The sequence below is a fragment of the Jaculus jaculus genome, chromosome 13 (assembly GCF_020740685.1).
Source record: "Jaculus jaculus isolate mJacJac1 chromosome 13, mJacJac1.mat.Y.cur, whole genome shotgun sequence".
Taxonomy (NCBI): Eukaryota; Metazoa; Chordata; class Mammalia; order Rodentia; family Dipodidae; genus Jaculus; species Jaculus jaculus.
The window spans coordinates 58,827,651-58,855,409 of record NC_059114.1 but is presented as its reverse complement, the minus strand read 5'-3'; the positions used below and the strand labels follow the sequence as shown (position 1 = coordinate 58,855,409).

The 27,759-nt window shown below is 41.2% G+C and overlaps 1 protein-coding gene and 1 non-coding gene across 4 annotated transcripts; one reads left to right on the top strand and one right to left on the bottom strand.

Annotated features, from left to right (window-relative positions):
• Positions 1-5,663: 5,663 nt before the first annotated feature.
• Macir (macrophage immunometabolism regulator) lies at positions 5,664-27,404 on the top strand. Of its 3 annotated transcripts, XM_045131982.1 has the most exons (4): positions 5,664-5,825; positions 7,383-7,543; positions 14,107-14,196; positions 24,910-27,404. In XM_045131982.1, the coding sequence occupies exon 4, from the start codon at positions 24,933-24,935 to the stop codon at positions 25,554-25,556; it is 624 nt and encodes a 207-aa protein (XP_044987917.1). In that variant the 5' UTR covers positions 5,664-5,825; positions 7,383-7,543; positions 14,107-14,196; positions 24,910-24,932; the 3' UTR covers positions 25,557-27,404. The 3 variants fall into 3 exon arrangements, with proteins under 3 accessions (XP_044987917.1, XP_004652543.1, XP_044987918.1); XM_004652486.3 differs by lacking the exon at positions 7,383-7,543; XM_045131983.1 differs by lacking the exons at positions 7,383-7,543; positions 14,107-14,196.
• Positions 12,826-12,928, bottom strand: LOC123454415. Its single transcript, XR_006633375.1, has one exon. It is a non-coding gene; the product is annotated as a small nucleolar RNA U13 (small nucleolar RNA).
• Positions 27,405-27,759: the final 355 nt, after the last annotated feature.

The following is a 27,759-nucleotide window of genomic DNA, read 5'->3' as shown; positions in this document are numbered from 1 at the left end:
GGGTGAGAGATTAATTATGGAGTGTGGATGACCCCAAAGCAACCACATCATCCAAACATCTCACCCCATTATAGATACCCTGGGTGGAAACCCATGCCCCTGTGTGTATCCTCCATCTTCTCCAGAGACCATGAGATCACGTGCATCGTCACTGCATACAGCTGGCACAGGAGGGGAAATCTGAGATCTCAGTGAAGGTCTGACAGCCCTTCCCACACTCCTCGTTCCATGCGGGTAGGGGTGGGGAACACCAAAAATCCCAATCTCTAGTCATAACTGCCTCTTGTCAAAATAGTGATGACTGTTTTGCTTGAGGACAGTGTCACACACCACTTCCTGGAGGGGCAGTGTTACAATTTTCCATCATTCTAAACTGTTGCCTTATTTTTCAATAGTTTGGTATGGGGCAGGGAGAACTTCTTTTCTCATTTCTCTAATGACCAATGAAGGAACTGAGTCGAAGAGAAGTAAAGATCAATTTAACAAAATCCAGGTGATATTTTTTGAGTACTTTTTATATGCTCATCTAGGTATGTGAGGGACACACACAAACACACAGCTCAGAGGGATTTCTTAAGAAACCTTTAGCCCTGCAGAGCTGAGGAAGGATCCCTCCCATGGATGTTTGCATGACTCTCACATTTATGGCTGTTTCCATTCTCTATCTTCCCTCCACCCCTTGCTTTTTGTAATATAATTAGGATTCAAATTTTGTAAGCGAGTCATCGAACTTTATTGAATCTCGCGTCTGTGAAACATTTCTGAAATCACGTTTTAACTCTCTCACCTACTTTTCTCCTCTGCACACAGGAGGGAACTTTGACCCTTATCTGGAGGTATGCTTATAAATTGGCTCTTGGCCAGCAGAGATTAGAGAAAGGTAGGAAACCCTATTTATAATCTCTTCCAATTTCCACAGAACAAATGCACCCTCTGTAGCTGACTGCAGGCTACCAGTGACTTTCAAACCAGCTTCTGAAAATTGAGCCAAAAATTCCGAGTGAGATAAAAGCTGCGCTTACTACAGGTTCTCCTCCACCTTAGCTAAAATCAGCCTCGTTTTCTGATCACTGGTTAGCATGTCAGTCTCAGGGAGCGCCCAATGCGGAGGGAGAGAGTAGGAAGCGCTAGGGCAGTAAGAGGATGCACAGTGGCAGGAATCAGGCTCCCTTCCCAGAGACGGTGCACGGAAAGCTGAGGGAGCAAAAGGGATGAGTCAGGCTTAGTAGTGGTGGGCGCATTAATGTTCTGTGATCAGGAAGTGATTGTGTCCAGGTATCGGTGATAATGTTACAGTATGCCAGTGTGAAGCAGACATGGATTAATGGGACCTGAAGCGCAGCCTGCATCTCTCTCTCTCTTAGCTCCCAGTCCACATCTCCAGCCTCCTGCCTAACACCTCTGTGTGGGTGAACCAAGAGCACCAAATTAAACATAATCCAAGAAAGCACCTTCTGTCTTCCTCCTCAGTTTGGATCGTGGTGCTCACAACCTCTTCCTTCTATGGTTTGGATATATCGAGACACCGTTTTGATGTGGCAGGTATACAGGCCTATCTTGAAGGCGTACAGGCATTGCCCAAAGCCCGTGTCCCAGAAGGTGAAGAGTCTGCTCTTACAGAAAGTGGGACTGGAAAAACACTCAGAAGAGGAAGGCCTTTCTTGGAAGAGATCCCCTTGTATCTGTAAAGGAGAGGAAGAGAGCAGCAAGTCCCAAGATGCTGGGACATGAAGCCTAAATCTGAGGTCACTATGGAACTCTTACTATGAATGACTGAGGATGTGGGAGTCTTAGCAGCATGATTCCGGACCTGATACTTCTTTGACTTCAAGTACTGGAAGCATTGCGACCAGAAGCCACAAGAGGCAGCTCTGTGTCACCGGGTAAGCACGGACTGCAGCAGAGCCCCCATCATCCCTGTCATCATTCACAGGGAATGCCATGTAGTCTTGGAAGTAGACCTTACAAAGGCCTTGAAACTGAAATTAAACCATCTGCTGGACCTTAGCCTATTCACACTGTTCTCCCCCATTGTCCTCTGAGATCCGGGGGAGTAGGGAAGCTGACCTGGCAGCCTGTTTCCCTGGCTCTCACAGCAGCTGCATCTGGTGTTTTACCAATGGAGAACACTTGCAGGAGATTAGAGGGTGGGAGGAGAGCAAAATCGGTGGCACGTTTCCTTTTATTCCCTGACACAGACACTCCTTTGGCAGTTGCCCTTTTCTTCTATGGTGGCCGCCCCTGCCCCCAGGCTGGCAGTGCGGCCTGACCCCTGTGCTCCGGCAATCCTGTCTAGACACTGCTCTCAGTATCTTAGTGACTTTACTTTAGGGTCCCCCTGCTTAGGTTCTGAGATCTTCCTTCACTGTGCCACCAAGGCACCGCAGTCCGTTATCTCTGTTGGTGGATGTTGCCATGACCTGTGCTTCTCTGATGAGACCTTGCTTGAAACCAGATGGCTCACAGAGAAGGTGAAGTGATATGATATATTTTTATACCTACTTCGTAGCTTTCATTTTATGTCATTCTATTATCAGTTTCACCTATCCTGTTCTCTCAGCACAGTTCATTAATGCATAATCTTTCCCAGACAATGACATTCAAAAAGTGATTTTTGATGTCTTCAGGCCAAGATGTAGATGATTCAAGGCAGGACACCTGAGTCCCAGGTTCAAAAGACCCAGAAGGCCCTTAGATAACTAGTTTAATTTGACAATTGGGCCTAATCATTTTTAAACATGCCATTCCTTTTTCTTTATAGATTTAACAAATCTTCATAGATTGCCTGGGAATCTCTGTGACAGCCTCCTGCATTGATTGTATCTCTCCTAGCCCCCACAGCTCTTGCATCCCACACCCAATTTAATTAAGACAGGACCCAGACACATCCCTGGTGAGGTGCCGCCCACAGCCATCAGCCATCTCTTGCTGGTGAACTGGTTTCTAGGTGTTCTTCGTGAATCTCAAGAATCACCCAACATTTTTTTTTTTTTTTTTTTTTTCTGACGTAGGGTCTCACTCTAGCTCAGGCAGACCTGGAACTCACTGTGTAGTCTCAGGGTGGCTTCAGACTCACAGCAGTTCTACTACCTTTGCCTCCCAAGTGCTGAGATTAAAGGCGTGCACCACCATACCTGGCTGAGTAACCCAACTTTTGATTGTGGGAATCCTCAAGGCTGGAATGGGAACATGGGACACCTTTGGCCCCTCCCACCCAAAAGAAGTAATTTGGAGACAACGTCTACTCAAAGGGACCAGCCTTATGTGGCAAGTCAGAACTTTATTGCTTTTGGCCAAAGAACATTGAAAAGGTGTGAGAACAAAGGGCAAGTATGAGGCATCCTTTTGAAAATATTGTAAGAAGTCAGGCAGGACAAAATGAAATTATGTTGCTAAAAATAAAATACACAATGTTTTAGGGAGAGTTTTATAAGAATGGTCATCTGGACTTACAATGTCTTGACCTAAGGAGCTGATAAAAAAAAAATATATATAACGTTTGTGTGTTTATCTCTTATGTTGCACTATGGTCTGTCTTTGTGAAGTTCCATTTATTTTTCTGCTGGGGGAGAAGTAACTGATATGTCCTAACAGTGTTTTGAGAGCATTCATGAACATGTCCTCTTCCTTCTAGAGCACACCAGAGGCAGTACTGTGAAATGTACTTTAGCAAACCAGAGTATCTGTTGAAGTAAAGTGTTTATGAACCTTTGTATTATCAGAAACATATGGCTCTAGAACAAATTTGAGTCAAGATACTTAAATTTGTATTAGGGTACAATAAATTGCTTTCTCTGTGTCTCTCTTCTCTCTCTTTCTACTTGCAAATAAATGTAAACTAGTTTTTAAAAATGGGCTGGAGAGGGCTGGAGAGATGGCTTAGCAGTTAAGCGCTTGCTTGTGAAGCCTAAGGACCCCGGTTCGAGGCTCGTTTCCCCAGGACCCACATTAGCCAGACGCACAAGGGGGCACACACGTCTGGAGTTCGTTTGCCTTGGCTCTATCTGCCTCTTTCTCTGTCTGTTGCTGTCAAATAAATAAATAAATAAATAAAATTAAAAAAAAATAAATTTTAAAAAGGGCTTTTAAAAATGGGCTGGAGAAAGCCGGGCGTGGTGGTGCATGCCTTTAATCCCAGTACTCGGGAGGCAGAGGTAGGAGGATCGCCATGAGTTCAAGGCCACCCTGAGACTCCATAGTGAATTCCAGGTCAGCCTTGGCTAGAGTGAGACCCTACCTCAAAACCCCTCCCCCCAAAAAAGAGCTGGAGAGATAGCTCAACACTTAAGGTTCTTCCCTACAAAGCCTAATGACCTGGGTTGGATTCCCTAGTACCCAAAGTAAAGCCAGATACACAGTGGCAAGTACATCTGGAGTTCATTTGCAGTAGCTGGAGGCCCTGGTGTGCCATGCCCCCCCCCACCCCTGTGTCTCTCTTCTCTCTTTCTTCTTGCAAAAATAATTTTTACTTTTAAAAAATCTATTTAATTTGTTATTTGTTTGCAAGGAGAAAGACGGAGCGAGAGCGCATGTGCAGGAGGGCCTCTAGCCACTGCAAACAAACTCCATATGTATGCGCCCCTTTTGGGCATCTGATTTTCATGGGTACTGGGGAATTGAACTAGGGTCATTAGGTTTTGCAGGCAAGCATCTCAATGGCTGAGCCATGTTTCCAGTCCCATTTTTTTAATGTCAGGAAAAGCATTAAAAAATTTAACTTTCTTGGTTTGTGACTGGAACCTAAATTTTTAACACAAATTTGAGGTTCCATAGCATGCATTCACATACAGCACAGCCATTTGTCAGGTACATGGCCTGTGCCTTACATTTTTGCATTTTTACAGTGTGGATCCGAATGGGAGAGAGGTATATATAACCTTGGAAATGTATGTCCAAAGGGCTGGCGCATAGTTAAATGTAAATAAATGGCTGTCAATATTCTTATTGCTGAGCTTAATCAGCTTGGCAGAGGAGATAAACATGAACTGAGAAGATATTGCCTGGAGTAGCAGCTTAAACCTACCGCCTTGGAGGGTGAGGTAGGAGGATCACCAAAGGTTATGGAGTGACTTCCAGGCCAGCTGGGTTACAGAGTGAGATCTTGCTTCAAACAAAACAGAACAAAGCAAGAAAAAGAAAACGAAATAAACATCTGAATTTTGGCCCTTACTTCTCCTTTCCCCTCCCCCTATAATGGCAGTTTTCTATGATGGTCGTACTAAATCCGTAACTCCAAGGCCTACTCTTCATCTTCTCAATTTCTGCTCAATGCCTTTGGACAGAAACTCACAGACGACAGCCAGCAGCAAAGCACTCAGCACGCTAGCTAGTGCTGCTTCACCGGGAACCCTCGGTGCTTCCAGGCCTGCGAGTTGGAGCGCTCTGGTTGGAGGACCTGGGTGACTGGGGAGCCAGTGTGACCACACCTCCTCCCGTTCATAGCCTGAGCCACCCACCGCCACAGGCCCCTCCGCCCGTCCTCCCGGCCTCTCCGTAGCCTTTCCCCGGCTGGCCCGCCCTTCCTCGGGGGGGTGTGCGAGCTGCGCGCAGGAGGCGGGGCCCAGCGCGTCCGCGCTGCGCCTCTGCGGCCCCGGGGAGGGAGGGAGGAGGCGGGAAGGCGGGCGGAGGAGGAGGAGGAGGAGGGGGCGGGGACTACGGCGGGCGGTAGCTGGCGCCCGAGCTCGGTGGGAGCGGAGAGGGTACCCGGCTGGCTCGGCTGGCGGCTTGTACCCGCATCTCGGTGCCGCAGCCCTGTGCCTCTCCCGCCCTCGTCTCTGGCTCAGCAGCCCCGGGCACCGAGGAGGCGGCGGAACCCTGGGCTGCCGGTACGTGGGTACGGGGGACGGTAGCTCTCTTCCATCTTTTGTGCCGCAGAGAAGGTGGTGGTGATGGGTGGGGGATGCTGGGTGGGGATGGTGGTTGGAGGGGATATGTCCCAGTCGCCGATCCACGGTGCCAGTCCCAATCACGGCGCCGCCCCTTCCTCCTGGCCTCGTGTCGCGGCCGGGCGCGCTGTGTCTTGCGCAGTGGTGGGAACCCCAGGGGTCGGGCCGGCCTCCGGGATGGTGTGGCTGCGATGCAACCTTCGTGTCACCCAGCCTCGAGGCACTGGTCCCCGAGCACCCCCGTGCCGCGGGCGGCTGGGGATCTGGTGAACTGGGTGGAGCCCGCGCGGGGTGCGGGCAGCCCGCAGCTTCCTGGCACAGGGGTGGGGCCCGGAGCCGCCGTGAGAGTGTGTGTGTGTATGTGCAGCGCGTGTGAATGTGCGTGGGCGTGCGCCCCGTGTGTGTGTGTGCGTGTGTGTGTGTATGTGTGTGTGTGTGTGCGCGCGCTTGCGGCGGAGGTGCTGGGCTGAGGTGGGGGCTCTGCGCCCCGGAGCGCGTCTCCCGCCGAGGCGAGGTGCGGAAGTCTGGGCGCGCGTTGGCGCGAGCGCGCGGGCTCCGTGGGTCTCCGTGCCCGCAGCGCCGGGCAGCGGGCTCCATTGAGAACCAGCTCCTGCTGTGCTTGCCCGAGCCTTCGGCCTTGGTGCGCCCCGGGTGGGGGTGGCCCTGCCTGCGCCAGATAGCGGGGGGGCCGCCACCCTGGGCCGGCTTATCGCGCCGGCGACGTGCGGGCGAGGCCTCCCGCGGCGGTCCGCCCAGGCTTGCTGCGGCGGGGACGGCCGTGGCCGTGGCCTTGAACCGCGCGCGCGCGCGCGCCTGGTGGCGGGGGGATCGAGGCCCGCGGCCGGCCGGGAGCGCACGCTGCAGATGCCCCGGCCTCGCCCCCCCCCACCCCGGCCTCGCCCCCCACCTGTCGCGGGTGGACTTGACCGCGGGTGGGACACGCAGGGGAAACACGTTCGGAGGCGGGCGGCGGCCAGACCTTGAGGAACAGCCCCATTGTGAAGCTGCCAAACTCTCTCTAGTGGTGGAATCTGTACAGCTCTGCCCGACAGGAGCAGGAACGCGAAGGGAATGATGGACTTGTCCTTTTCCCCTTGTAAGACGTGCCACATCCTTGGGGACTCCCCTTGTCACCTCCCACGCCACTTTGAACCGCGTGGGTTGATTTCTGCTAAGCAAGAGTTGTGTGGGTGGGTGTCCACACCCGTGTGTGTGTGTGTGTGTGTGTGTGTGTGTGTGTGTGTGTGTGCAGCAACTTTCCAATAATTCCATGAGGACGAAGAATGGAGGCCTGAGACTACTAGAGTGCTTGTCAATCCTAGCCGAAAGAACAGTTCTTGCACAACGTTTCTGACGCGACTAAACTTCATTTCCCATTGCTTTTTCTCAAAAGAGTCACCCTATAATTCTAGCGTGGTTACTTTTGTCTGATCGCATGCAACAAGATAAGACACTAGGAGATGGATATGACCCCCTTTCAATGTTTATTTTCCCCAGATACTTCAAAACACAGTATTGGTGATTATTGCAGAACCTTTCGCTACTTTATTAATTGAAGTCCACAACTTCTGGTTAAACAATTGTGCTTTAATGAATGTTTCACAGATTTTTTGGAATCTTAATTATGTGACCATATTATGAACTTCAAAATGAACATGGTGAGTTAAGAGTTAATGAGCACAGATAAGTTCATGAGAATTGGAGCATACAGTGTTTGCGTTTGCAAATGTTTTCACTTATTTAATTGTAAATAAATAGCATTAAGTGTTCCAGGGCCTAAGGGATGCATTTATTGACTTTACATAACCGTGAATTTGCTTGTTTGCTCTGTGTGCTCTCATGTTTTTGAAGAGTTGTTTAATATTTAAGTGGTGAAAATATTTAGTGTGATGAGAATAAAACTTTATACACATGGCTTATAATTTCTCTCCTTGATTTGTACGCTCTTCAAGTTAGTTGATTTCCTTCAGAGGGAGTTTTGTTTTTGTCCCCAGTCTGTCAAATGAGTAGCTGGTTTAAGCTTTCCTTTGAAAGATAAGTCACTTCGACCATGGACACCTGTCCCATTTTCATTATGTTTCCAAAATTGGCAAATTTTGGGTAAAGACTATATATCGACCTGTATTTTCAGTTACTGTCAGTCATATTAGCAGTGAAAGCGAACTTTTCTTTTGTCCCCTAAAAGTAGAAAGATGACATCACATATTAGTAACCTGGGTTTGATTTGTACTATTATAAGTGGAAACAAAATAAATTGTACACCTTTGAAGGGGGTTGCTATTAAAAGAAAGAGGAACACTTTTTTTTTTTAACTGAACCAATTATAGGTTGCCTTACTATGTTGGTGAAGTCAGTGGATTTTTGTGATAATGTCAAAGTTTCGTTTTTTTTTTAAACTCATATTCCACCTGGTAGACTCTGCTTCATAACTTTTAGAGGTTTAATTTTACAATTTGAAAGAAAATAAGAAGATTTGGAATGATCTCTGCAGTGAACTCAGCTAGGCCCTGTTTTACATCCTGGTGTGCCTCTAGCCGCTAAGGCCCTCTAGCTTTGCTCAGTGTTTACACCTTGAGAAGCATTTGGTCCATCTATCCCTTGTTTTTGAGTGCTCTTTGAGATTAGAAACTATTTCTTAATCAAAGAAAAAAATTGATTATATTTTCACTAGCCTGGATGGAATTTTTAAAACTTAAAATCTTTTCCATTTTTTCCAAGTGGTTTCTCTTTAAATATCTTGTTTTTATAACCCTTTCATTAAATTTTATTTTATTTATTTGAGAGAGAGAAAGAGGGAGAGGGAGAGAGAGGAAGAAAGAGAGAGAATGGGCATGCCAGGGCCTTCAGCTGCTGCAAATGATGCAGGCACCACCTTGTGCATCTGCCTTACGTGGGTCCTGGGGAACTGAACCTGGATCCTTTGGCTTTACAGGCAAGTGCCTTAACTGGTAAGCTACTTCTCTAGCCCTATTTTTCATGTTTCATGAGAGAGAGAATTCATAACTTATAATTTACTAATCTATTTGGTTTAAACCTGCCTACTTTTTCTAGTAGCATCTCTAATGATGAGTGGAATTTACCACAATTCATAATGCCTCCAGATTTATAACCTTATGATTTTTTAGTGGTAAAATTTTCTAATTTACTTACATGTTATTTTGTCAGAGGTCTAAGATTTGCAGATGTGTGGGCAAGGAATTTCTATAGACAAGAATTTTGAACATTTCTATATGGAGCTTGATATGTTTGGGGGAAAACCATACCATTTTACGGGTTCCTGTTGTATTTACCTTTACTGTTTTTCTTTCTCTGTGTACATGAACACACCCCTATACTTGTGTATTACCATGTCTGTGTATCTTCTTCTCTGGCCTGCTCTCAGGCTTTCATCTTTGCCACAGTGTGCCTTTACAGTACCGAGACATTTAAAATGGATCAAGAAATAGTGTTGAATGTTTGCATAAGTAAATGAACAGTTGAATGGCTGAGTGGACATACCCCTGCCAAAAGTATTCCTCAGATCTCTGCAGAGCCACTAAACAAGCACAAAGAGGTTTCTTCCCTTACAACTCTATTGCCTTTCCCCTGTCAGATATTGCTTTTGAGTAAGGTAATCATATACTTGCCACCTGGGATATTTTAAGGCTGGAGGGAGTTCTACTGTAAGTAATTGTACCAAGGTATTAACCATGACCTGAGACATATTCACCCTACTTTTGAAGAACTTTCTTCCTATAACTATGATTATACTTATCACCTTGCCTGAGACATTTGACACACTGGGTAGTCAGTTCATGTCAACCTTTCTATCTGCAGAGGCTTCACTTACAGTCAGATGTTGGGTGCCACGTGCGCAATCAGGCTTTCCTGTCCACAGGTCAGGGGCTGCTCTTGGCCCTGTTTACCCTTTCCTGCTCCAGTATTATTGTTTACCAAATAATCTTGCTGAGCATTGGGTTTGTTTCAAGATCTCGGAGTTGGGAACATTCCTTTTATTCAGTCTGTGTTTCTGTGTAGCATGTAGTCTTAGGAAGCTCAAGTGCGTTTTCCCCATTGGAGATCCACTGGTAGCTTTTCAGACCTTTGTGGTAAAATAAAGCCATAGTCGACTGCAAGTGTTAGCAATTCACAAAGATTTCTAAAGTGTTCTGAAAAATGGGTGGTTTTACTCAAAAGATTTATTTTGGGGGGACTTTTAATAACAATCTTTGAATGGCTGTTTATGAGAGATTACTATAATTTTGTAGTAGATTCCTTTATAGGCATTCTTAAAGAGGGTTTATTTTAATACTAGTCTCTTGTGTTGCTCTTTTTGTCTTTCTTTTGCCCTTTATTTCAACATCTCTATCATTACCTACGCCTTCTTGATGCCCATGGGCGTGTAGCACTGGGTTCTAACACAGCAACAGTGATGGGCGGAGTGAGCGCACAGCAAGGGTAGGGAGAAGTGCCATGGGTCACATCGCGGTTCTGTTTGTGTTCTATTTCTGACTTGGCACTGGCATAGCAGGGGTAATCAGTCACTACACGGTGTTTACTATGAGATTGCAGACCATTTCCCACACTTCCTCATCAGCTCCCTCCAGTGCAGTTGGATAATTAAGGCTCCCCTGCTTTCACGTCCACACATGATTCTGATTGGTTGCTTTCTGTGTTGTGGAAACAATGTTTGACAATATAAACGTTTTTCTGGTGCATTTGAAAGCTTGAAAAGAATATGTCATTAAATGCATGAGACCACTTACAGGAAAGTTCAAACAAGTTTTAAGACTTTTATCTGCATTTAGGATTTAAGACATTGCAATTTTTCTAATGTTCCTTCTTGATTTTAGGTTTCAGTGTCTGAGTTCACATCAAATCTATGTCACTTAAAAAATATTTTTATTTATTTGAGGGAGAGAATGAGAGAGAGAGAGAGAGAGAATATGTGTGTACCAGGGCCTCCAGCTGCGGCAAGTGAACTCCAGACATGTGTGCCACCTTGTGCATCTGTCTTATGTGGGTGTTGGGGAATCACACCTGGATCCTTTGGCTTTGTAGGCAAGCACCTTATTGGTTAAACCATCTCTCCAGCCCCTATGCCCCTTTTTGATTAGTATAGCCCTGGTATACAACTGTATAGCCAACAAGTATTGGTTGAGATTTTTTTTTAACTTTATTTAGTTGTTGCAAGCACAGAGAGACAGAGAAGACAAAGACAGAAAGAGAATGTGCAAATGGACCAGGGCCCTTAGCCAGTACAAATGGTCTCTGGAAGCAAGCATCACTTTACGCATGTGGCTTGACCTGAGTATTGGGAAATCAAACCAGAGTTGTCAGACTTTGAAGGCAAGTGCCTTAATTGCTGAGCTATCTCTTCAGGCCCCAAGTTATATTTTTTTCCTTCCTTATAATTTGTAAATTTAAAAAGATAATTTTATAGTTATATACATAAAATGACAATTTTAAAAAATAGTTAGAAAGTTCTCAGGAAGAAGAATCCATCATTTAGCATTTGACTAAGACTTTGCACTAAGTACATTAAAACCCTCCTAGTCTTTACATTGGAAATAACCTTGGAGCTCGTAGTAATAACTGCCTCCCCCAACCATTTCACCAATGAGGCAGTGAAGCTGTTGGAGGAAGTGTATCCCCAAACTCAAAATGGAATTCCACTTAAAGAAATTAATTTATGTACTATTTTCAGAAACAGGATTATCACGTGTAAGGCTGGGCTTGTCACTGCCCAGGAGACAAGAGTGTGAACACAAATAAGTGAGCTTCGACTCACACCAGTTCAAGATTCGTATTCCTTCACTGACTTTCAAGTAATATTGTTTGACTAAATACTTTGAAATGGAGTTAGGATATTTTATTCATGGCATAAAGATTAAAGCAAAGATTATATCTTCATGCATGTAGAAAATGCTAAAAAAGAGTTTCTTTCTTTTTCTAATATTTTATTTGTTTATTTATAAATTTATTTTATTTATTTGCAAGGAGAGAGAGAGAGAGAGAGAGAGCGCACAAGAAAGCGAGCATGCCAAATGAAATCCAGATGCCACTTTGTGCATCTGGCTTTACATGGGTACAGAGTAATGAAATAGGGGCAGAAGGCTTTGCAAACAAGTTCCTTGAGCCACTATGCCATCTCCTCAGCCCAATAGTTTTTTTTTAAACTCCTAAACCTCCATTAAAATTTATTTACTTAATGTATTAGTACGAACTGTATAACAATAATATTCTAGAAATTCTTTGGGGTAATTATACGAAACAAAAAATTTTGTGATTTGAAAACAGTTTCTGTTTCATTGCAATCCACTTTTGGTAAAACATAAACCTCATTGGGGAGGTAGAACCAAGTCTTAAGTGTGCAGATTTCTTGGTTAGTAAATTGAAAAATAGTTGGTAGCAAAGTAAATGAAATGGAACAAGTGCATTATCCACATCCAAAGACTTTCCATTGGCTAACAAAAATGATCGTTTCTTGGAATGGCAGTTTTGTCCCATTAGCTCTTATTTCCCCTGGAAAGTACCTTAATTTAGTAAATCATCCATTTCCTTTGGCTAAAACTCTTGTGTGTTTAGAAAATAATAAAGTGACAGACTTGTGGCCTTTTCCCTCGCCATTTGTCTTCAGTCTGAGGACATGTTGTACAGTCATATTGCCACTGGCCAAGCTCTGTGTGCTTATGTAGGTAAAATGAATCGCTAGGCTCTTTGTGGTCCCCCACCCTTGAGTACATCAAAGTACTCAACAGACAGCGAAACTTACAGGTAGAAAAGGGCTTTGGGGAGTTTTCTTGGTCTCAACAAATTAACCCAATTAATTGGGGATGTAGGAGATAAAGATAGATTCTCTTACACATTAATTCCCCAGGGATGGTACACAGAAGATGGTAGAAACACTAAGTAAGCTGGAAGCCATACAGAATTTTAAACTCTTATTTATTTATTTTCACATCAGACAGGGAATGTGCTGACTATAACAAGGTTCGTGGGAGGCATGTGTCACCCAAGGGTGTGAACACCCAGCTATCATGCTTATGAACCAATAAGAGGATCAGAATTTGCGACTTCTAAAAATGTTTTCCAACAGTCTTATGAAGAGCTCCTGTTGTTGCTATTTTATAGATTATATGAGTAGACACCAAAAATTAATTGTGTAACAATAATATCACACATCTGCAAAGGATTTTGTAGCATGAAAACCACGTTTACCCACCTCATCTCATTTTATCCACTTAACTGTGTTAAGGAGTTGCAGCAGTTTGATTGGCCTCATTTTAAAGATGGCTATTTATAGGTGGTCAGGAGGTAGAGTTCTTAGCAAGGCTGAGTGAGTATCCATTCCTTTCATTCCAGCCTTAGCATTCTTCCTTGTTTGAGGCCCAGTCTCTCTTCTGTTTGTTGCTGCTGCATACTCCACTCTCTCCAGGCTTCTGGGGATTCTCCTGTCTCTATCTCCCATCTCACCATGGGTGCGCTACCACTTCTGGCTTTACGTGGGTTCCAGGGATCCGAACTCGGGTCATCACACATGTGCATCAAGTATCTTACTAACAGCTATCTCACCACCCCCTCAGTCTTCTTTTTATCCCCATAGAATTGTTTGAATACACCAAAAGGAGTGGAATGGTAAAACTTTCATTTAAACCATGACTTTTTCTGACGTCTTTATTTAGCCTAGATAGTTGCTCCTGGTTTCTAATAGGATTTAAGTAACACAATACAGGGGGACAAGAATGAAAACATGGTCGAGGATTCACTTACCTGAACAAACTCAAAATTATGTTTTCTTTGAGGCCAGTCCAATAAACAGCCCCCATTTTTTAAAATGTAAGAGAGCAAGCAAGTGAGCGAGCGAGAGAGAGAGAGAGAGGGAATTGGTGTGTGAGGGTCTCTAGCCACTACAGTCAAACTCCAGACACATGCTCCACCTTGTACGCATGTGCAACCTTGCATGCCTGCGTCACCTTGTGTGTCTTGTTTACATGGGACCTGAAGAGTTGAATATGGGTCCTTAGGCTTCAATGGCAAGTGGCTTAACCACTAAGCCATCTCTTCAGACCTCAAAATTGCTTTATAATTGAATTAATTAATTATTGTATCTATATAACCTGTACCCAGTATTAATACCTCCTGCTAGTTTCATCTTGTTTTGCAATTATAATTGATACAATTGCTTTACAAACTGTGTTACTTGTTAAATTACAGGCTTATTTTTGTATCTCATGTTTAGTATCTGGAGTAGAACACAAAAATTATTATGCCTGTGCTCCCTTGGGACTCTTTGGAAACTATACAGTGAAATCTTCTGGGATTTTGTCTGGTGAGTTGCATTTTACTTTTATTTTATTTGTTAACCTTTATATGACCATAATGTTGTATTGTTTTAAAGACTACATCAGTGAACAGTGAATGGAGAATGTCAATGTGTGAACACTCTTATATATTAATTACAAAATGTTTAATGATTAAACTTGAAATTGTGATGGCAATACACTAAAATTAGTTGAAATATTTCATGGTTTGAATATATTTTACTTTTTAAAATTCTTTCAGATAAAGGAGTTCTTAAGGAAAAAATATTTCAGATTATTTGGTAAGTTGGAGGTAGTTGATCTACTTTGAAGAAAGCTTTAGTAATCTCCTAAATTCAGTGACATATTCTTCAAAGAGTTACTGTTGTGTATCATCATGCATGAAGAAGAGCTGAAGGAAAAATCATTTTCACCTAGTTTTAGTCACTCACTGCAAGTGGGACCTTTTTTAATGTGATCACACCACTAATTTAAACTCTTAGGTGCACATGGTGCTGTCTCTTTCCTCACCATGTGATCTGGTTGTCCTGAAAAAGTTGTGTGGAAGCAGGTCTTTGGAGGATAGACGAATTCATGACCTAGAGCGTTTTGGCATTTTCAGAGCTATACTCTGAGGCCCTGGTTTTCTTTACAAGCCCTTGTCCTGCCTGCTTAGAAAAGTAGGTCCTTTTTGAATGATCAGTCACCAGCAGAATGATTCAGAAGAGTGACGTGTCAAAGCGAACCATATTATTGTTAAGTAGATGTGGCATAGCACATGTATAAAAATGTACTTTAAAAACCTGGAAGCACTACTGACATTTCCAGTTTTGAGGAACACAGGAAGAATGTACCATGGTACATTTAGAGGGAATGCAGCTGGTCCCTGATTTCTTCCCCAGTATACTGTGCTGGAAGCAGTGTCTGAACTGTATGAATCTATGCATGTTAGTATGGCACTCACCATACACCTATATATGTATATGTGTATGTTTATGCCATAGTTGAATATGTGTATTGCTTTTAATCACATAGCATTCCTGTGGAGCTGCTAAGGGCAAGCACATGCAATTGCAAGGGTGGCAGAATATTGTTAGTGGAGACAGTCAGACATATGCTGGAGAACCATTCCGTTTTCTTGTGACTGATATACAGTCCCCAAATTAAAAAAGGAGGACCATGTAAAACTTGGAAATATGTGACAATGACCTTTTCTACTTTTAATGTCATGTTTATTGATGGGTAACTTCTGTTTGATAACATTCACTCATTTCAGTGTAGTTTGGTGTGTTCTGATAGATGTAGCTGGTTGTGTAATCACTACTGCAATCAATACATACTCTATTTTCATTGACTCCCCAAATCCTCTTGCAGGTTGTTGCCTCCCTTGACCCCAGTGCTTGTCATTCACTGATTAATCTATGGCCTTAGTGTTTGCCTTTTCCAGAATGTCATATCATGGAGTCTGTCGCCGTGGCATTGCATCATGTGGGTGCATTTGTGTATTGACTTGCCTGCTGAGATGGAAGAATAGTTTACAGTCTTAAATATTTATTTATTTTTGTGTGTGAGTGTGGTGGTCATAGGGCAATTTTAAGGTATCTATGCTCCACTTTATTTGAGACTGGGTCTCTTGCTGCTGCAAAGTGCTTGACTACAAGTGAATGTCAGACTAGCTGACCTGTGAGCTTTGAACTTTTCCTGGCTCTGCCTCCCATTGTCGTAGGTACATTTGGATCATAGATGCATATACCACTTTGCATCTGGCCTTATGATAGGGCTGGAGGATTGAATCCAGGGAGGGAGGCTTTGCAAACAGGTGCCTTTTACCACTGAGCAATCTCCTCGGTCCTATTTCTAGTTTTTGATAATTATGAACGATGCTGCTACAAATATGCATATTCAGGTTTTTGAACACATATTTTAATTTCTTCCTGCATAAATATCTAGGAGTGAGGTACTTTGGAGTGATTAATAAGCACTTAACTCAGCTTTGTAAGCAACTAGCAAATTGTTTTCCAAAAACTATCCTGCAAAGACCTGTAAATAGCTGATATACCAAAGGGTGTGTGGAAGAAGGAGCTCATATCTTATTTGTCACAGATTTATTTTATTATGTATCCAATTTTAATAACTCTTGTTAGCATGTATTTTCAGCCTATAATAGATTAGAACTTATGAATTAGAAGGTCTTATGGATAAGTACCTATAAAAAGAAGGTAGGGTCATGAAGGCACAATATTCTTCCATCTGACACATTCTAGCTGGCAAGTTCTTAAATGTATGAATAGTAAAGTTATTGTTTTGGCTTTTTTTTGTTTATTTTAAACTACAGAGTCCAAGCTCAGTTAAATTAGTTTGGTTAAATCACAGATCTGGCATGGAGCACAGGCATTAGCATCTTGTGAAGCTCCTTGGTGGGTTTCACTCTGTGAGGCAGTTTAGGAGCCATGTGCAGGAATCACAACATGATATAATTGAAGGTGAACTCAAGTTGGAGCCTGGAGATCTGGGCTGGAGTTGTGGCCACTAATTGCCTATGTAGCTCTGGGCAGGCCTTTTGCCTCTGTGGCTTCAAGTCTCTCTTCTTGGTCATTCCATCAGTAGAGGGTACAGGAGGTGACCTCTAAGATGAAACACTAATCAGCTGACTAATGTTGGTCATGGTTAAGAGACCCCATTTACCAAAGAAGGGCTCTATCTGGTCTGCATGGCTCATTTCAGATACTGCTTGGAAAGGGTTTCTATTAACACAAGAGCATCTTTGTTTTGTATATTTAAGGTAATTATATTCATATATGTTTTCTTTTTATATTGTATTGCTAAATGTTCCTAAATACAGTAAGGTATAGAAAGTAGTGTTTTGATTGCTGGAGTGATTAAAAAAAAAACAAACTTTTTTTGGATAAGCCTTGTTTAAAAAAAAAAAAAGAATCCCAGAATGCAATTCTTTCAGCAAATCCTTTGTATAGCAGCTGTGAAAAATGTCAGCTATTTTCAGAATTGTTGTTAGAATAGATGCTAAGGCATCTATGCCACATCTTCAAAGTCCTACTCTTTTTCTGTCAGATATATAGGAAGCAGGGCTCCTTGGAGAGTGTCGGGACTATACAGCTTCCACTCCGCCTGGAAAGTGTCTGGTTTGTCCTGGTGCAGGCGTAACTATTCTTGTGTTGTGGTTTGCTCTTGCTTTAATCTCAGCAGGACAAGCAAGGTGGGGTAGGGCATGCTGCACCCAGTACTTTAAAAGCCTACACTAGGCACATTTTTCTACTACACACAAATATTGTTTTTTCCAGTCAATGAAGGAAATTTGATAGTTTATAGATTTCTTTATAAGAAATATCTGCTGGAAGTGAAAATACCAGAGTTGTGGTCAAAGAATGTCAGTCATACCCCTTTCACATATTTTTTCCCCTTGGGGAAAAAAAAATCAAAGCCATTATCCTTTGGGCATGTGGTCTTCTGTTCTACAGTAAATTCTGTTTACAAGCAGTAAGAGTAAAACAGGCACTCTCCTGGTGACTGTGTAAATTGTACTTGTCAAAAGCATTTACATAAAATTTTGATTATATAAAGTAGTATGTTCTTGTAAAAAAAAATGGGATCATTTTATGTAAAGCTTTGTGTTAGTTGCTATAAAAATTTATGAAGCATATGTTCTTTGACTTGGCATTTTTAGATTTTGAAATCTTGCAAAAAAGAAAAAAAGAAAACCATTGTGTGTGTGTGTGTGTGTGTCCTTACACAAACTGAACACCCATTCTCATGTTTATAAATTCATAGGACAAGAGAGGAGAATAAACCAAAATATTAATATGTACTTCATCTCAGTGTGTCTGGCATTGGTAAGAGGTAAAAGGCATTTTTTTGCCTTCTATAGTACATTACTATGAATTATTTGATTTATTTGACTTTTTATTTATGAGAGAGAGGGGGGGGGAGGGAGGGAGAGAAAGAATGGATATATCAGGGCTTCTAGCCACAGTAAACAAACTTCAAACACATGTGCCACCATGTGCATCCACCTTAGGTAATACTGGGGTATTGAACCTGAATCCTTAGGCTTCATAGGCAAGCACCTTAACCTCTAAGCCATCACTTCAGCCTCACTATGAATTATTTGAACTATTTGAATGGATATCTGTCAGACTACATGTATTACTTTTTTAAGTTTCAAAATAATAATTAAAATGGCTATCATTGGAGCAAGTTAGTGAGGAATAGAAAGGGGTAGAAAGTGTCGGGTTAGGCAAAGCGGTTGCTATAAAATGCTTGTGGACTCTAAAGGCTCTTTGACGTATCTCTATGAAGATTTTTAACTTAGCAGGTACACTGGAGATCTGGTCATGTAGCCCAGTAAAGGAATTCTGTTTCTTGGAGTGTATCTGTCATTGACTCAAAAACCTTGCAGCCAAAGTGCTGACGGCAGTTCATATCTACAGTCATCTGTCCTCACACTGAGTCAGCCTATCCTTTTAGGAACCTATGCCTTTCTTTCTGCCCATGAGTACTATATTGTATTCAAAGTTTTGCAGATCCTTCATATCATGAAAAAGATTTCTGATAATCTAATGTCAGAGTCTATGACAGAAGGACAAAGGTGTGTTGAGACGAGATGGCACAAAAGCTCAGCATTTAAGTTGGTGGAAAGAATCTAACAATGGGATTCTTTTTTTGTCTTTCAATCTCTTAGCGAATGCTTTAGAGAAGTAGAGTTTTTAATAGGTATAATGTGTTACTAATACATAAAAGGGAGTCTAGTAAATAAGTTATTTTTTAAATAAATATTTTTACCTATTTATTTGTAGAAGAGAGAAGATGAATAGGTACACCAGGGCCTCTGGCCACTGTAAATAAACTCCAAATAATGCATCTTTGTGCATTTGGTTTATACATGAGTACTGGGGAATTGAACCCATGTCCTTAGCCTTTACAGGCAAGCACATTAATTGCTGAGCTGTCTCTTCAGCTCCCATTTAATGAATTTTTTAAGCTTTTAGATGAAATGTCGCTATTAGGATCCAGTGTTTCTCAAAAAAAAAAAAATTCTCTGTATAGCACTTGTGAAACTTATTACCTCTTTTCAGACTTGGTAGAAGGAGTCAAGGAAAGTAGGTTACATTCAAATAATTGGCATCTGTGAACTAAGTTTAGGAGGCTGAATCTCTTGGAGAGTATTCAAGTAGTGGAAGATTTTATCCATGTCACAGTCAATTGAGTGGTACATTTTAGACCCCCAGCTTCATGTTATACATAATACTTTGACAACATGTACTGTGTATATTTTGCCTAGAATTAGCGGCATCTAATTCAGAGTCATATAATTGGGTGGATCCTCGTGACTTTCAAAGACATATAGTAGCACATATGAGCTCTGCAGTTCTTTGGTGTTTCCTAAGTAATTTATTACTGCAGTTGTTACTGATGAAATTTTCTACAGGAGTGCCTTGTCATCTTTTATTTTTTTATTTTATTTTTTTGCTTAAGGAACTTAAGTTTTGCTTTTTTTTTTTTTTTTTGGCTTTTTAGGTAAGATTGTGCTCTAGCACAGACTGATCTGGAATTTACTATGTAGTCTCAGGCTGGCCTCAAACTCACAGCTACCCACCTACCTCAACCTCTCAGGGGCTGGGATTAAAGGTGTGTGCCACCACAGCCAGCCAGGAAACTAAGTTTTAAAAGCACTGTTTGACTTCAAGTTAACTTATCTAGTTGCATCTTTTATTCTAGGCTTTTTTTTTCTTACTAAAGTTTTGCTGCTTTTGTTAGTATAATAACTTTTGTTTTTTTTGAGGTAGGCTTTCGCTCTAGTACAGGCTGAATTCACTATGTAGTCTCAGGGTGGCCAGGAACTCATGGTGATCCACCTGTTTACCTCCCAAGTGCTGGGATTAGCACCACCACGCTTGGCTTTTTTAAAAAATCTTTGTTTCCAGTCTTTACTTTTGCTTTAAGTATATATATATATATATATATATATATATATATATATATATATATATATATATATATAATGCATTAATGAAGATAAGAAGGGCAAGAGCAGTATAGGTCTGTGGTATATTTAGTGGTCTAGAATGCATTGGACCCAATTTATTTCTTTTTTAATCATCTTTTTAAATTTAAGTTTTCATACATATTTGTTGTATTTTGATCATAAATTACCCCATATTATCCTTTCTTATGCCCTTGAACCCTGCTATACCCCACCATGATCCTTTTTCCTCTCATCTTCTACCAGTGACTATGCCATGGAGCTAATTTCTTGATTCACTTATTGGTGCTGTGGAAGTGATGCCTGCCGCTTGCATGTGCAGTGATGTTCCCCAGGATGCTTGTAATCCTCTATCTTGGCTGTAAGCCTTTGGGTACAGGTTCACGTCAGACTATGAAACAAATGCTGAGTCATGAATGGGCCTACTAAAAATAACAAGCCCGTAGCACAGTTTTCATGGTAAATCTTGAGGAATGAGCTGCTATACACAGTCCTTCCTACTGTAGTTGCTGTAGCTGAATTTCCAAATGAATGCATTTTAATACGAGATTTGGATAAGAGGGTGTGTATGTAGGTCAGTGGAAGATCATGTATTTAGCATGCATGAATCTCTGTTCAATCCCCAACACACATGTGTGTGTGCGCTCGCGCTGAAAGAAACTTCCCATGGAAAAGTTCATTTATCAAGGTGTGTTTCTTCCAAATATGGTGGTATGCACCACAGTCCCAATTTACAGTGTTGGAGGGGGCTGACTTGGAGGCTGTTTAATCTTTAGTGTCTTTTTTTTTTTTTTTTTTTTTTTTTTTTTGGTAAGGAGAATTCTGGAACTAAAAGCCCCTAGGTTTCTTCTTTAGATGGAAGAATTCTGGTGTAGATTCTATTTAGAAAATATCCTTAAGAGAAAAGAAAAGAAAAGAACCTGAGAAAATTGATTCAGTAATTTTCTTAGATTTTGCCTCAGTGTCTAAATCTAGTCAGTAAGCTCCCAGGAAGTCGGTACAGTAGACTGTTCTGTTTTTAGTCACATTGAAGTATGGGAGGTGTGCTGGTGCGTCGTCAGCATTCTCTCCGACTAAACATGAAGTTTTGCCAGTCGGTGTTCTCTCTTCCGCTACTAGCCTCCCATCCCTGTCCCCACGCTGCACAGCAGGTGCTCTTTAGAAGGGCCCCTATCAGTATAAGGACCTGGGTATCATCATGTTAAGCAACATAGCATGGGTGTTCTGTCATATCAGGAGAATGGTAAAGTCATGGAAGGAGAAGACATAAAAGTCAAAGAGGGACTGTTATGAAATAGGATGAATAGTGGGAACAGTCTTGGGGATAAGTGCAGATAAGCCTGGAGACAAATGTAACCAAAATCCTTTATATACCTGCATGCAAATGTCAGTGAGCCCACTCTTGAATAATTAGTCTGCAGAGCAGCAAGCAGTTTGCAAGAGTCCTGGTCCATTCATGTTTCTGCTTGAACATCTGGACCTGAAGATGTTCTTTTCCACATGGCATGAGACCACAGAGGTCAAGAAGCCACTCCAAAGAGCTGTTGGAGAATTCATCATTTGTTTCTTTGAGCAAAAGTGTTACTGCTTGAGAACTAAGATGTGCGAACAGTTTAGCTCATGAAAAGTTCAGGAAGTAGCCATTGAATACATGGTATTTAAAAGGAGACTATCATACCTTGTACAGTGAGACTCTCATTCATATATTTTACTAAGAGCACTTACCTACTTTGCCTTAGTCTTGGTTGCTAGATTAGACATGTATGTTAGAGGATAGTCAGATGACTGTTTCTCTGACTGTCTAAAAGGAGTGTTTCCTACTGTGACTGTGTTGGTCTGCCTAAGTAGAATGTGACAGATTTCTTAACACCAATCACTGTTTTTCTTTTTTTTTTTTTCCTACTTAACAACCTAAGTTATTGTTGTCTCTTGAATGAAGGTCTGGAGATGTTTGTCTGGGCTAGGTGATTTGTTGTGTTCTTGACTGTTGGAAACATTACTGACAGTAGGTATTCCTCTAACAGTAGTGATATGTTACGCTGGAAACATTACTGACGATAGGTATTCCTCTAACAGTACTACTTATGACAACGCGTATCAAAGTTTGACCTTTATACATTTCTTAACCTACTTTCTGTACTTTTCTAATTCTCCAGAAATGAGGTATTATTTCTGCCTGATCCTCTAAATTGTGGTACAGTGATGTCCTTTATCTTCAGCCTCAAGAGATTCTATGAATACCTGGAGCTGTAGAGATTGCTTAGTGGTTAAGGCACTTGCCTGCAAAGCCCAAGGACACAGGTTCAATCCACTAGTACCCGTGTAAGCCAGATGCACAAGATGGCACATGCATCTGGAGTTCGTTTGCAGTGACTAGCGGTCCTGTTATGCCCATTCTCTCTCTCCTTAATAAGGAAATAAATAAAATAAAATGTTTAACAAAAAAGAACTCCCAGTGGTTGCCTTAGCAAAGCAGGATTGACTTGTGTGGGAACACGCTTTTGATGATCCTGTTGCACACCGATGGCTCGTCTCACTTCTCTACTACAGCTGTGACATTGTTAATCCACTTAGCTGTTCACCCTCCAGACAAGCAACAGGTTTCAGCATAGCTCGGCTCTGGATTATTACCTCAGTTAGAAGAGTTTGGATCTAAAATAATGGATTTGAAGTTATGATACCAGGTGAGAATGAGGTGTCTGGTGGAACTCCTTGCACTGTCATGGAGTGCTAGGCTTGAAAGAAGGCTTGACCAGTGCTCACTGCATGGGGACAGATGGTTGCACTGTCACTGTCCCGTCTGTGGTCCTTTGGCATGGTCCTTAAACTGTGTGTGCCTGTTGGTTTTTCTATCACCCTGGTTGTTGGGACCTCCCTACCTCGGAATGAAGAATTAGATTAAAGTTACTGCTGCTGGCTGTCTGCCAGGTTATGTATGTTGGAAGAGGCCTTGGGTTTGTCCTCTTGTACTCTTCCCAAGTTACAGAATGAGTGAAAAAGAATTAATTTGTTACCTGGCTTAGGGGAAACTGTACATGTAAAACCACTGTTCTCATCCTGTCCATAGAGAAATGGATTGCATGAGGGAATATTTATTTGTTTTTACACTCACAAAATGTAATAAAGCCAATCACTTTAAACCTGTAAGGGTGGAGAGAGTCTTTTGGTTCAGTAAAGCTGGAATTCATCTTAGGTTTAGAGTAAATAGTGATATGTGTGTTGGTCTCTCTGATATTTGCTCTGCTGCTTTCTGACTGTTTGCCGTTGGGGTGCTGCAGGAGGGACAGGTGACCTCCAGCGCCTTCAGTCTTCTAATGAAGGACAGCGGAGTGAGGTTTAGGGGTTTTTTTGTGTTGTTTCATGTGGTTTTTAGTTTTTTAATTGCTTGGGTTTTAAATGCATACCAGAAACTCGAGGAAATGCTCAGGAAATAGTTGTTTTACAAAAGATGTCAAAAATTATGTGATATAATTTTTTCCTGTCAGTGTTTTATCTTAAGCTCAGGTATTTGATATTTTTATTAGTGTTCTGAAATATAACTATAACCTACTTCCAACTGAAAATCAAGTAAAATTAAAGTTTCTCAGAAATGACATTATCTCTATTTCCTCTGTCATTGTGTTTTCTAAAATTTGTTGTAGCTGCAACTTTCCCAGACAATAAGCCAGTGTTTACGGAGTTTGTGTCAGTGGAGTTTTTTAAACTGTATAAAATGATGACTGAAATGAACACTATCATTATTAATTATGAATAATAGCTTAATAAATAACCTTTATTAAGCTACTTAATAGAATCCAGTCTTAGGAATTACAAAATAAAATAACTTATGCTATATTTTATGATTTGAATAGTCATATACAATGAAATTTGATATTTTACATATGTTTAATGTTAACAATAACGTGGTATATTGGGTTTCGTATTAACCTTTAAAACACAATATGATTTGCTGGGAATGTCAAAGGCAGAATATTTATAAGGTTTGTTGGTTCCTTCTTCAAAGATTTCACCATAACCTAGTAATAGATTTTTAGTTCTAAGTTGATTCTTCACAGAAATTACACCACTCATTGTTATACATGTTCCTTAAACACAATTTAAAAGTTACATGTATGAATGACTGGGCAATTATTCTAAATTAAATGAGACAAAAAATTTAATTTTCAAGTTAAATCTTACGAGAATTCTTGTGGAATTTTGCATGATCACTTGTTTGTTTGTTTTTGTTGTTTGTTTTAAGGTAGGGTCTCACTGTAGCTCATGCTGACCTGGAATTCACTATGTGGTCACAGGTGGCCTTGAACTGATAGTGGCTCTCCTACCTCTCTCTGCCTCCCGAGTGCTGAGATGTGCCTACATGCTTGGCTAATACTTGCTCTTTTTTTTTTTTTCAAACTCAATGTTGATAATGGGTTTCAGTTTGCCTAATATTACATCAAAGAATAAACTTAATGTGATTGAATGGGGTGCTGTGTTTGGAGAAGCATTGTTTCTGGTTTACATCTCTATCAGAAACTTTTCCAAATACTTTAGGCTCATTTACCTTGCCTTTGAGTTTTCGATGTCTGCCTTGAGCTTTCATGTCTGCTATGAGATAGTGAATAGACAAAGTCAGAAATCTGTCAGTTGTACTTTGGTGGTCTTTCACACAAGTGTTATTCACTCTCCCTTCCTTCCAACAAGATCTGGCTTGGCCCAATCCCTGTGCACTATCCATTCCTAATCTGAGTCTGTTTACTTTTAGGAGTGTACGGACTGGTGCCTAAGATGGAAGTAGATATAAATGGCGAGTCCAGAAGTCCCCTGGCCACCCTGCCCTTGCCCGTGGCGGAGGGGAGCTCGCCAGGAAAAGTGGAGGCCGAGAAACCCCGCTGTTCTAGCACACCCTGCTCGCCCATGCGTCGGACTGTGTCGGGCTATCAGATCCTCCACATGGACTCTAACTATTTGGTTGGCTTCACAACTGGCGAGGAACTCCTGAAGTTAGCCCAGAAGTGCACAGGAGGCGAGGAGAGCAAAGGAGAAGCCATGCCTCCCTTGCGCTCCAAACAGCTGGACGCAGGACTTGCGCGCTCCTCCCGTTTGTATAAAACCCGAAGTAGGTACTATCAGCCCTATGAGATTCCAGCTGTCAACGGCAGGAGGCGAAGGAGGATGCCCAGCTCTGGAGACAAGTGCACTAAATCCTTACCTTATGAACCTTACAAAGCCCTCCACGGGCCCTTGCCTCTTTGTCTACTTAAAGGTAAGAGGGCTCACTCCAAATCTCTGGACTACCTCAATCTAGACAAAATGAATATCAAGGAGCCAGCTGACACAGAAGTGTTACAGTACCAGCTGCAGCACCTCACCCTCCGAGGGGACCGGGTGTTCGCTAGGAATAATACATGAATGACTTCAGAGATCCAACCACTTTAGGTCAGCCTGTACTCGGCTAGAGAAATCTACTGTCGTACCCTGTACATGACTCTTCACACTATAGATGGTTATATCAGCTAAGTGTTCCTGGAACATAAAAGTTGTTTGGATCAAGTTTTGGATACAGGAATGAAATTACAGGTACTTGGGGTGGGGGTGGGGTATATCATTCTAGAGCGCACACCTGCAAAGGAAAAAGATAGTGGATCACGAGTTTGCATAGCTTTTCAGCTAGGAACAGGCTTTGGTACAGTAATTTCATTTTTATGATTCTGACACTCAAATTGGGAATGTTATACCTACGTGGTTGCTGATTTGGTATGATTCATTAGAAATTTATATCTTAAGTACTCAAGTACTTCTTGGATCTCTGTATTTTATTATAAAATGTATGTAATGATTTGTTTTATGAAACTTAGAACTTGAACATTGCTGAATTGGACCACTTTTTATTTTTAAATATTGAGTTCAAATATTTTATAACTGATTTTGCACTGAAAATAATTAACATTTCAGATTAAGAGAATAATCTTTCTTCACTTGCCTCAATAACATTATTGAGCAATGAATTCTTTATTTCCGCATGGAAAGTTATTGATCTCTATGGCTGTAAAATATTTCTTTATAGCATTATTAAAATGTGTCTTAATAAAATTGAATTTGGGATACAAAGTGTTTATTTTACAATGGGTAGTGGGTGGAAAGCTTTTCCAGAAAGTTGCCAATATGAAGTTTTCATAAGTTGAAAAACTATACTTAGTGATTATTTTCTGATTTAAAATTCAGCTGGAACCTTAAAATGGAAAGGATTCTCTTAATTGTGGATTATAGGCATAAAACTATTTGCATCTGAATTTTTCTGTAAGTGAATGGAACTTTAATAGAGGATCTCGTGATTTCTACTATTGAATGCTTAAACTAAGTATGAAGTGATACCATTCAGCATGGCATTGGGTCATTCCAGTTTTAGTTCTCTGCAACATAGCATTCGTTGAAATTCCAGTTTCTAGGATTAGGGTAGCAGCCTAACGTCCTTCTACAGTTTTAATGGGCTAATCCTGGATTACTTAACAATTTATGTCAGTTGCATTGGTTGAATTTGTTGCTAAAGAAATAATGCCCTGCCTTTAGTAACAAATGTAGCTCAACTAATCTTGACTATATTTTGGGGAAAAATGTGTGTAACTTAACCTTTTGTAAACATTTCTATTTCTTTTTTCATTCCCATTTGAGTTTTGAAGGTGCAATTTATTGATTTGGCATTTCTGGCAGCATAGAGTTACTTATTTTATATCTTCTTTGGGGCATTGTGAGTTTCTTAGGGGTTAATATCCTTGCTTATAAAAATAAGAAAACCTTTTAATTAATAAGTGGGTCATCCCTGGAATAATTGCGATTTGCCTTTATCCAGAATGAATCGCAAACTATTTTAGATCAGCATAACTATTTAAAAACCCTAGGGACTTAATCAATGTTTATTATACTTCTGCAAAGGCAAGCCATGTGATGAAATGTGTGAAAAGACCTTGGGAGGTTGGACCATGTCTTATTGACTTGATCAGATTTCTTGGTGGGCTGGAAATTTTCAGCTGTTGTCTATTGTAAAGTAAATTGCACCTTTGTAATATATTGTGTTGAAGAATGATCACTAAGATTAACTATATCTATACAGTCATTAGTTTGACAAGAAATAGAATCCTGTCAGATGCCAAAGAGTTGGGATTTTTACATTTAATGATTAAACACCGTTATTTATTGATGGTTTACCCTGTGGAATTGTATTATTTCTAACTATGAAATAAAAGGGTGATATAAAACACACATTGTTACGTGGTGCTTTACATTTTAAATTAGATCCACCATCAACAGGTTAATTAAAAATTTCACCCAAGCACTTACTTTAAGGCCCTAGCTTTGGAAAGCCAAAATGTGTACTTTTGGTGATAATTGGTATTTCAAGATAAAGGATGTATTCATGGCAATGATGTGTTGTTCAGTCTACTTACTAGTGTACAAAATACTTAGCTGAGGGATCTGTCCTTGTTTAGGTGGCTAAATTTCTTTAGCTAAATAAAAATATATAGCTTTTTAAAATTTTGTTTTGTCTTTTTCCTTAAAAATAAGTCCTTTAGCAAAAACGAAAGAGTTCTAGGTCAGCACTTTTCAGTGTCTGTCA

What these genes read in the sequence shown, in the direction of transcription:
- Macir (XM_045131983.1), top strand. Translation starts at nt 24,933, where the DNA reads ATGGAAGTAGATATAAATGGCGAGTCCAGAAGTCCCCTGGCCACCCTG.